Raw genomic sequence first — 11,906 nt, 5'->3', positions numbered from 1 at the left:
GCTTGTGGTCAATGGCATTGCCTAAGCCAATAAATCAATATCCATCCATATTCTGACACCAGAACAGTTGTGACACAGATTTCTCCTCCACTGCCATTTAATAACCATAGTTTCCAGTCTTTTGACTCATTTCATTGCTTGTTAAAGTTTGCATAATTTATGAAAAGAACTGCTATGTGGTGAACATGGATTACTAATTAGTGACTATATATAGTAACATTAAAAATGGAGCCGACACAGGTCAAAATTATAGAAATGACAGTTTATTGTAGAAAACAATCTATGCATGTTATATCCTTTGAGTTATATGGAAATGAAGTAAAGCTCTAACAGATCTATTTTTGGGTTCAACTATCTCATTTATTCAAACCAAAGTGTGTCATACTGGTGTCTGTGCTGATTTTGTTTCAGAGAGTGAATTTATCTTGACTGTCCTAATTTAAGTATGACACGCTCATATCAAACATCACTCTGCCAAGAGCAACTGTAGAAGATCTCAAGTCTCTGAAGTTAGTAAAATTAGCTAGCATGCTAATTCTATTGGATACCATACACCCACTCCCAAACACCATTCCCGATTCCATCCTTTCCACACATTGCCAGTTGTGAGGTACTAGGATGTGACTTACAGAGACTAGAACATTTCCTCCTTAAATCTAGTTGAAAAATCCCATAACATACAGTATATACTTCTGTTGACCCACATTGATTGTAATTTTTTTTTGGCAGTGAAAATCTACAGGGAATTTCTTCATCTTTATCATGATCACATTTAAAAGGTGTAGCATATTCACTTCTCTTGTTCTAAAATTAAATCCCAATTTATGTTAAAAAAAATTGTTCTGGTGAGGTTCCAAAATTTCACCAAATTTGCATTAGTGATAATACAAACTTTGTGAGCAGGTCACTGCACTTAGCAAGATAATCATATGCATTCAACATTAGGCCAGCACAAAATATACTGTTTGTTTAACCTTTTGCTTTACAATTCATATGCATGTTATTATACTGTGTCAAATGAGCAAGCATATACAAAAATAATCTTATAGAAAAAAAATCCTTAGTAAACTATCCAATACTGAAATGCTTCTGTGTCAAACATTGAAAATGATGCACTTGAACACATTTATGCCAATTTGAAGCACTTAATACATTCAAACTAAGAGGATTTTACTTTTGGACTTGAATATAACAAGGTCAGAAGTTAAGTAAGATACAATACGGTATTACAGAATAATGTTTAAGTGACTAGCTTGCTTCCATTTATTCGCACAGAAATCCATTAAACCTTTCAATTTAAGTTACTGCATGAACTTTCCCCATCAACCTATGCCCCTGTATGTTTAATATTGGGTAGTTTAATTCTAGCACTTTTTTTCACACTTAGTGCAAATCTTGGCACAATGGTATTGAGCTTGCAGGTTCAGGTCAATTAGAATTAGTCCATTCATAAAAAACACTTCACTTCTACTATTGTGCAAACAGTTTAATTCACATGCAATTGTAAAATGATTATTAATAAACAATAAGCCAGATTGTAGATCTAGTAAATACGGCTAATGGCAGCCAAAGGAAACTTCGATTAGAACAGGCAATATGAGTCAAAAATATGTTTTGATATGTTTTGGTGCATTTTTCATTAAATTCTTTCCTCTTTTGTTAGTATTTCTTGATATTTATAATGATCTAGATGACAGAATGAACAGGTGAAGCAAAAAAGACTTGGTCAGCTGATTTTCCATTGCAATGCAGTAAAATGATTGGAATTTGGACAGGTAGAGATATTTTCCTAGATAATTTCTATCTTAAACCTAGTGATGTGCTATAATTGATAGATGTGTCGTTGTCTAAAAGCTGTGTATGAGAAATAACAATAGCTTTTGATATGGGGTGAATTTTACAGTACTCTGCCACTATATTGAAAGGGCGTTTATAAAAAAAACATAGGGGGGTAGTTTGTCCACCAATGTCTCCCATATCACGGTTGGCAAGCAATATGTCAGCAGCACACGGGATCATGGACATATTAATGGATATATATTGCTATATTACATGTGGCAGAGGATCACAAAGGCAAGGTGTGTAGCCCAGCAGCTTTCACAGTGAGGGCTGTTGAAAAGCAGGAAGGGCACATCACTCTTTGGTGGTTCCCTCTGCCATTCAAAGATCAATCCCTGGAGATTATAATCCCCTTTATTCCACTGTCCTTGCAACTAAAACCTGACCATCCCCCACCTGCTGACACCTGCTGTGTAGACAAAAACCTTAAAATTCCTAATGTCTGCGATGCATGATTTCTTCATCCTTGTTGAGTGCCTGCCATCTTGGCAATGGTCACTACACGATTCTTGTACTGCAGAGACTACAGATCTGCCAGTCAATCTGATTAGCTGGCAGCTCTCTAGGTGGTGCCGTCCTCCCAGAATGGGGTAGAAATCATGCTAATCCAATGAAGGTTGCCACCCTGCAGCTTGGTAGCTAGGTTTATGTTGGCATTATCTCAACAGACTTTCTTGTTTGAGGGCATGGGTAATTTGTAAAATCCACCCCATACATTACATATTGTTCTTGCAGGAGAAGGCGCCATGAGTGTTGGTGGAAATGTTAATTGGGAGTTGGCAGAAAGGGAAATACTGGCATTCTAATCTGTTTGAATGGCAAAACCAAGAATTCTAAGCCTGAACGGCCGACTCTGTTCAATAGTTCTGGGAGGAGCAGCACTAGGGAAAGGAGTTGCAATTCTGAAACGAAGATCATTGAGATGCGCCTGGATCACACAAAATTTCTGGGCTCTCAGGCAATCAAAGGGTATAAGGAACAGATAACAGAGTGCACTTGAGGCAAAAGATCAGCTAATGTTTGGTGAAGCAGCCTTGACAGGATCACTCCCACACTGATTTGTCATGTTCTTATTTCCTTACAGTTTCAAATGAAATATATTCAGTTTTGTCCTGATTAAATTTTGCACTGTAAGAAACTATAAAATCCCGAAATTCTAGTAGTATCTATAAAAGAAAAATTGATTCATGTTATGGGTAGTCACTTTATGAAACTCTCCAGAGTAGTTTGGTTCTGAGGTTTTTAACATTTTTTCACCTGCATTCAATTCAGAGCATCTACTCCCTGGAATTACAGGTTGTCTTTTGAAACAATACAATGCCGATGCACCTGAATTTCTTTTATATTCATCCAAGGGATTTTAGTGCTCCTGAGGAGGCCAGTATTTATTGCCGATTTCTAATTGGCCTTTTGAACAATTTTATGTCCATGTGGTGTAGGGAGAGTTTCAGTGCTGTTTAGGAATGTACTCCAGGATTTCACAAAACAACAGTGAAGGAATGGCAATTTAGTTCCAGTCAGGATGTGGAAAAGCCTGGAGGGGGAATTGTAGGTGGTAGTTTATCATAGCTACTGCTTTTGTTTTTCTAGGTGATCGAGATCACCACTTTGAAAGGACTGTCAAAGGAGTATTGGAAAGAGGTTGCAGTGCACCTTACAGATTGTACACACTGCTGTCATTGCGCATCAGTAGTGGCCAAACAGTGTGTTCAATGTGGATGGGGTACCAATCAAGAGAATTAACTTTTCCTGAATGGTTTTCATCTTGTGTGTTGTTGGCTTTGCACATATCCATCCAAATGGGGAGTATTCCATCACAAACCTGATATGTGCCCTATAGATGTGGACAGGTATTGGGGAATCAGGAGGTTAATTATTCACTGCAGAATTCCAAGCCTCTGAACTGCTCTTGTGAACACACTGTTTACAAGACTGGCCCAGTTCAGTTTCTGGTCAATGTTGAATCCCAGCACATTGATGGTGGGGAATTCAGTGTTGAATATTGAGGAGAGATGGTTTGATTGTCTCTTGTTGAAGATGGTCATTGCCTGGCACTTGTGTGGAGTTAATATTACTTGCCACCTGCCAGGTCAAGCCTGAATACTGCCCAGGTCCTGCTGCATAAGGGTATCAGTATTTGAGAAGTTGTGAACATTGTGCAATCATCAGTGAAAATCCCCACTTCTGAGTTTCTTATAGAGGGAAAGGCATTGAAAAAGTAGATGAAGATGACTATCTTTGAGGAGTTCCTACATCAATGTCCTGGGATGGAAATGATTGGTATTCAACAGCTGTAACTATTGCAGTTTTCCCCTTGAGTCCCATTGATTTCAATATTGCTCGGGTTCCTTGATACCACACTGAGTCGTGTTACCACATATTAACGGATTACATTTAGAAGACAGTCTTAATAATCTTGATTTGAATTTCTTTGAATTTAGAGGTTTGAGGAGGAAGTCTTTAAAATGATAAACGGGTGCAATGTGGTATATGCAAAGAAATGATCTTGTAGGAAAGCAGAAAATTATCTTAAAGTTAAAATATCTATTTAGGAAAATCTAGTAATTTGTCTTAACCCGGAAAAACATAATGAAAATCTTGAATTCAGTTCAAAGATTGTCAATGCTATCTTAAATGAAATTTTCAAACTTAATATATTTTTAATTAGGCAAGGGTTCAAAGACAGAGAAATGGAAATGAAATTCAGATCACTGAATGGCAGAACAGGCTAAACTCTTGATGATCCAAGCATTGCTAAAACATTCTATTTGAAATAGAGTGAAGGAAAAATTAGAAATTTAGTTTTATGAAAATTGTGTTTATTTTGGGAATGTGAGATCCAGTGGTAAGGCCAGCGCTTGTCACCCATCCCTAATTCAGAAGGTGATGATGAGTTGCCTTCCTGAATTGCTGCAATTCACTACCGTCAACTATTGTCATGAATATTTGGTTCAAGGGATTGCTTCAGAAAACTGAGTCAGGTCAAAGATAGATTTTGTTCGTCTAAGCCTAGACTTGATCCTTCTGTTAAATTGCTGTGTAACTCCTTATTCCAAAGTGTTGTAGAATGACATGAATCTTATTTTCAGATATTATCGAACTGAATTTTGTACGGTATTGGGCATCAATACCGTACTGTACCACAGTTGAGAAAATGTAGATTAAAAAGATTGTTGGTAACAGGGAAGATGCTAGAGCACTTGGAAAACAGTGGTAGGATCAGACACAGACAGCATGTGCATACAGAAGGGAAATCATATTTGACAAATCTACAGGAATACTTCAAAGATGTATGGGCGACACGGTGACACAGTCGTTAGCACTGTTGCCTCACAGTGCCAGAGACCCAGGTTCAATTCCCACCACAGACGACTGACTGCGTGGAGTTTGCACATTCTCCCCGTGTTTGCGTGGGTTTCCTCCGGGTGCTCCGGTTTCCTCCCACAGTCCAAAAATGTGCAGGTTAGGTGAATTGGCCATGCTAAATTGCCCGTAGTGTTAGGTGAAGGGATAAATGTAGGGAAATGGGTCTGGGTAAGTTGCGCTTTGGCGGGTTGGTGTGGACTTGTCGGGCTGAAAGGCCTGTTTCCACACTGTAAGTAATCTAAACCATCTAAATGTAACTGGCAGATTTGATTATGGGGAACCATTGGATGTGGTTGATTTGGACTTTCAGAAGGCTTTTGACAAATTATCACATCAGAGAATAATAAGTAAAATTGAAGTGCCTGAGATTGGGGGTAGTGCAATGTGATGGGGAGAAAATTGGTTAGCAGACAGGAAACAAAGAGTACGAATAAGTGGATCTTTTCCTGAATGGCATATAGAACAAGGAACCGAGCTACTCACAATATATGTTAATGATTTAGATAAGGGAATGAGATGTAATATTTCAAAAGTTGCAGATGATGCAAAACTGGGGTGGGAGGGTGAGCTGTGAGGAGGATGCAGCGATGTTGCAGTGTGATTTGGACAGGCTGAGTGGGTGAACAAATACATAGCAGATGCAGTATAATATGGATAGATATGATGTTATCCACTTTGGCAGCAAAAATATGAAGGCAAATGACTATGTGAATAGCAGAACATTGACAGAGGGGAATCTTCAATGAGACCGGTGTGCTCTTGTGCAACAGCCACTGAAAAGAAGTGCGCAGGTGTCGCAGAGAGTAAAAAAGGCAAACTGTAGAATGAGAGGATTCGAGCACAGGAACAAGGATATCTTGCTGCAATTATGCAGGGCTTTGGTGAGGGCGCCTGGAATATTCTGCGTGGTTTTGGTCTCCCTATCTGTGGAAGTATGTTCTTACTATACAGGGGTACAGCGAAGCTGTTGGCATAATATCTGTTAGACAGTTCAGTATATTGCATTTGAAGCTGGATCACTGCCTGATATGTGAAGTGATCAGTAAGATTTGGGAACAACTATTGATACTGAATTGACAAGGTTACTGCATGTTTAAGAAAATTCAAATCAATTCTTGGCTGATGAGAATGAGAGAGTCTTTTGGGAACCTTCTCATTATGGAGCAACATATTTGCACACTGGTGTTTGCAGCTGGTGACATTACTTGAACATTTACAAGAGGTACCACATAGTTAAGGCTCATTCTTGATCAGCAAGACAATCAAAGGTTCGGGGGAAAGGGCAGGAAAGTGGATGTGAGGAATGTGGGTTCAGCCATGATGTCACTGAATGGCACAGCAGGCTTGAGGGAGCAAGAAGACTACTCCTATTTCTGTTTCTTGTGGTCTTAGCAAACATTGAAATGAAATTAGAATCACATCAGGATCATTAAGTCCACTTCATTCAGTCAACAATGCAACTATACCCTTTTTCCACTGAAAGAGCTGGTTTTTGCTCGGCGACATTTAAAACAAAGTTACCGTTACCTTCAAATGAGTTTAAATATTTATCAGATACATTGGGATAATGTTTAGTGAAATATTTCAAATTGTTTTTCAAGATAGTTCCGGATCAAACCCAACTGAATGAGCTATCTTAACTCTAATTGATAACCTTATGTAGAATACTCATTGAAATCAAAATCCACTCCCAGCGAGGTCGAACTCACAGTGAGTGAAATCTCTGACACCATCGACCGAACTATAAGATTACCAATCTGCAGTGCTCATTGATTGCATTGTTGGCAAATGGAAAGAAGTCAATAATCTGTAATTAGACCTGAATCTGCCATTTTCAATACTTAATAATAATAGCAAGTGCCTTTACGTCTAAGACTGGAAGATTTATTTCACAGGATTTTATTGAAGAATAATACTTACCTGAATTCACAAACAGCCTGGTTTCACAGCACAAAGAAAACTCAAAAGAAAACAATTAATTTCAGTGAAGACAGTTAAAAGTGCGTGTTCTTTGCTCTCCATTAAGTTACTTCCTATTGTTAAACAGTACTCAGTCTTAATTACTACTTTACAACCCATTTTATGTCTGTGATAATACATGTTACATGCCTCTTCTGGATGGTAAAAATACACTATAACATTTCATCACAATCTGGAGACACAAGAACCTGTCTTGTGTAAGCTATCAAGAAACAAAATATATTCATCTATTTAACCAATGTGTCCACTACACAACAGATCTAATTGAATCTGCAAATACTCCCAAAATTTGGTTTCTAGTACGGGAATATTTAAACCTTTGTAATCTCACTACCTTTCAAGCCAAAAGATAACAAATTGCACAATTTGCAACACAAATGGCATTAATCTCTCAGTAATTTGAAACCAATGGAATCTTGTGCACAATAATTTGGAGATTTCCTTATTAACTTAAAAGATTTACATCAGGACTGTCAGACGTCACTGAGGGAAACTAATGAAATTTATCAAAAAAGTTAGATTTGAACATTTGCAAACTTTTGATTTTTAAAAGGACATATCAATTTGTCTTCAGTTGCCTCCAAGCCTTACGCAACTGAATTTTGACAATTGAAAATGACATTTCATCATATTATAGCTCATCTACAGTAAAGAAATCCATCCATAATGATTTATATACACTCAAAACATCAGATGAATTAGAAAATATTCTCATTAAGAAAATGTACACATTAACTACATTTCCCCCAACTGACGTCAGTGAGTTTTTAACGTATACACTTTTAAAGAATCAAAATAAATGTTGAAGAGAGTGAATCTATTCATTGCATTATCTGATTGATGATCAGCTAAAAGCATGCTGTAAGCAATTTTCCTGTATTTTTAACCAGGGAAACATGGAAAATTGATGTATTTTCTTTTCCACTCTTGCTGAGGTTTACTTAAACCAGTAAAGATGGAATGAACCTGGTTTTTCACTTTTGTGGCTTGTATGCGTCACTAATGTTCATTCAATTCCACAACGATTATCCAAAAGGGATGGTCAATTCTTTCTGAAACATTGGTGAAATCTGCAGGGCTACTAAGGAAGATTATGGAGTGCTGATCTCGTAGATGAAAACGTGTATCTTTCTTATTTTGAGCTGATCCAGAAGTGGGTATTTCATGGACAGTGCGTTTGAGCTTGCTTCTTTATTCACTTCAAAGCATAAATCCCACACCTGGTGCACTACTTTTATCGCTCAGTTTCAGCACTGTTCGGACACAATAAAGCCTTCCTTTTCCTGCCCAACTGGCTCCACTTCGGCATAGGCAGGATGACCAGAGCCACGCCTGAACTTCATTGCAGGCCATCTACTGGGGCGGCGCTAGAATTGAACAGAAATTAATTAATAAGGATAGTGTGGCGAAATGCAAACAATTTCAAATGGAAGTTCTTAGCATCTTAGTTGAATAAGGGCAAGTGAGTTAAATGGCCAAACTGTAAACAAAGCTGAAGTAGAAACAAAAGAATCTGAATGGATCTTGTCGGTGACCTTGTTTAGAAGCAATCTGGAGTTACTTCACCAGTTGCTAATGTTTCAATGCAAAGCTGATATTTAATGCCTAAGCCTAGAGGATATTTTAGTGCTGTGTCATTGAGGCCATCTTTTTAAGCTTGCTCTGGTGCTGAAAAACAGAATAGGAACAGAATGGGAAACTTACAGGCCCTTGGATAGAATATAAACAAAGATGATGTTGAATGGCAACCCATTCACAAAGCACATCACATTCATTACTTTCTATTGACTAAACTTTGGTAGCTGCTTGCAAATCCAGGCTGAGTTAGAACACAGGTATTAGATTGAGATCCATGGTCAAAATATTTTTACACTGCATGCCTCTTTGCTTTTTTCCCCCTTTATTCAAGTTCCGTCCCCTCATTCCACTGCCATACAGGGATACGGCCTCCATTCCTGGTGAAGGGTTTTAGCCCGAAATGTCGATTTTCCTGCTCTTCAGATGCTGCCTGACCTGCTTCGCTTTTCCAGCACCACTCTAATCTAGACTACAACTATATGGACACTAACCATGCTCCAATATCCAGAATAAAAATATATTTCTATAAGAATTAAAATACGAAGGGTGTGGAATATATTGAACCAAAGCTGGTCCTACAAGCGCTGCCCTGTTCATGTCTACATTTCATATCCAGGAAATGACGAGAATGATTAGGAAGAACTTGCTGGATTTTTTTTTCCCCCGGGGGCTCATATTATTATCAATAAAGCGGAGATCAAAGGTATTATTAACTGTGGAATGAAGCCATAAGATCAGATGCTGGCAAAGGGCTATTGCATGAAAGGTAATGTGCAGGAGGGTCAGATGAAACCAGCTCTCTTAGAATTACAGAATTGAAATAAATGGTGGTCCAGCCAGTGACATCACATTCCATGAATGAGTTTTAAAAAAAAATCCACAACTGAATCAAGGGTTATGGGGAAAACGCAGGAAAGTGGAGTTGAAGAGTATCAGATCAGTCATTTCTTATTAAATGGTGAAGCAGATGCAATGGGCTGAATAGCTACTTCTGCTCTTCAGTGGAAATGATTGGTAAACAATGGAAAAGGCACATTTTAATTTCTCTCGTTGTTGACTTTTTTTTTAGGCTAATAATACCCTGATCACAGACGCACATCTTGAAAGATTATGAGATTGCCGATGTGCACTGAGCAAAAGAACATCATAATTTCTCACATACAAAAGGCAAAAAAAACTATACTGCAAGAATAGTTGGACAAGCACTAATTAAAACAAGTAAAATAAAACAAAGAGCTTCGGATGCTGAAACAAAAACAGAAATTGCTGGTGAAACTCAGCAGGTCTAGCACCCTGCATGGGAGGAAAGCAGAACCGTTTTAAGTCCAGTTTCTCTTCATCAGAACTGACAGTGGCTTGGAAAAAACTGACATTTCCGCTGAAGACAAGGTAGGATTTGGGAGAGGGGAAGGTGAGTGGATAGGTGGAGACAGACCCAGACAGTGAGGGATATATTAAAGGCACAGGTAAATTAGAGAATATGTATGGCAGGCCAAGTTAGAAGAGAAGCTGAATAAGTGATAATGAGAGCTGAAGGAGGCAGAGAATGGGTAGCCTGTGCTGAAAGCAAATCATGCAATGTGATAACAGGCTTGAGAATGGGTGAAAATGGATTTTGTGTGATAAAACAGGACTGGGTGTGAGGTTGGATATGATTTAAAACAATCTTATTTGAAATACTGGAAATAAAGGTTCAACCCTTTTATCATCAAAAATAATTTCCCAGGTACTCCTACCACAATTACAGTTTCCAATTTAAAGTTCCTTGTTTATTGGCCCAGAGGATTTCTTCCTGACAAACTTCTGCATACATGCATTTCTACTTTCTTTAAGTAATGTCTCTCAATAAGACTCTGAAACAAACTGGTTACATAGCTCACTTACTCCTTTACATATGTGACTGTGATACTAATGATCAAGGCCTTTTCCACATTGAGTAATTACTTCTGTTAAAAAGAGATTTGCACACTCAATCACTCTCTGGATGGTTTGCTCTTTCTTAAAGAAAACTCTGTATTTGTCTCCATGTGTCATATGACACCTAGTTGTTTGGCAACCCCACAAATCTTTTCCTTCTTCTTCACTTGTTTTCTAAGCCATTAAGTGACTTACTTTGGAGATTGTTAAAAGCCTCATTTGTATGCCTGGAAACAAACTCCATACAACCCAACATAACTCTCAGAACTCAAGATCTAAATTAAATTAAATATATGTTTTTTCACCTTCTTAAGCAACATAGTATAGAAACACAAATCAAACTTAAATCTATTAATGGTTCTGTTCACTTTAGACCCCATGTATCATGAAGCTTCATCCCACTGAGGATATAAGAATCCCAGATCTTCTTTGGTATCCACAGACCAGAATGTCTGGACTAAAACCCTACTCTTCTTTGCTTCCCAAGTAATTATGTCATAGATTCTTGGTGAATCAGATCTAACTGTCAGGCTGAATACCTTTCACCCACTATGACATGATTACTTCAAATAGATCAGTTGAAATGATTGGTAAACAATGGAAAAGGCATGTTTAATTTCTCTCATGGTTGACTTTTTCTGGCTAACAATAATACACAGACACACATCTTGAAAGATAAGAATTGTTGTATCCACAATTTTGGCTAGGCTTCCAAAGTCTGTCATGAAAGGATTTACTTGACTATAATAGGAGGATACAAAGTATACAGTTGGCAGGGAGGTGGTAAATGTTACTAGACTAGCAATCCAAGAACTCCAGTCTAATGCTCGGGGGCCAAGCATTCAAATCTGACCACAGCAGATCGCAAAGCATGAATTCAATAAAAAATCTTCAATTAAAAACTAGCCTAATATAGACCTTGTTTCAACTGTCATATAAACCCTTCTGGTTCACTTATGCTCTTTAGAGAAGGAAATCTGTAATCCTTACCTGGTCTGACCTATGTTCAACAATGAAGGTGACTCTTAACTGCTTTTTGAAATGCTCTTGAGAGCCATTTAGTTCAAGGGACAATTAGGGAAGGGCAACATAAGCTGATCCTGCTAGCAATATCCATATCACAAAGAAAGTCAGTGTCAGCTGTATACAACTTGTGCTGCTTATGAAATCAGAGAAATGCATGGTTCAGAAGGAGGCCATTTGTCTCCTTATGTCTGTGCTGACCA

The 11,906-nt window shown here is 38.0% G+C and overlaps 1 protein-coding gene across 1 annotated transcript in view; it reads right to left on the bottom strand.

Moving 5' to 3' along the window:
* Nucleotides 1-247: 247 nt before the first annotated feature.
* LOC140480696 (plexin domain-containing protein 2-like) overlaps nt 248-11,906 on the bottom strand; it is a 415,414-nt gene continuing 403,755 nt past the window's right edge. Inside the window, exon 14 of the mRNA XM_072575933.1 lies at nt 248-8,552. Coding sequence (XP_072432034.1) covers nt 8,433-8,552 — 120 coding nt within the window. The 3' untranslated portion in view covers nt 248-8,432. The remainder of the gene's footprint in view (nt 8,553-11,906) is intronic.

The sequence above is a fragment of the Chiloscyllium punctatum genome, chromosome 8, assembly GCF_047496795.1.
Source record: "Chiloscyllium punctatum isolate Juve2018m chromosome 8, sChiPun1.3, whole genome shotgun sequence".
Classification (NCBI taxonomy): Eukaryota; Metazoa; Chordata; class Chondrichthyes; order Orectolobiformes; family Hemiscylliidae; genus Chiloscyllium; species Chiloscyllium punctatum.
Note: the sequence above shows the minus strand (reverse complement) of the source record. Positions and strands in the feature narration are given on the sequence as shown.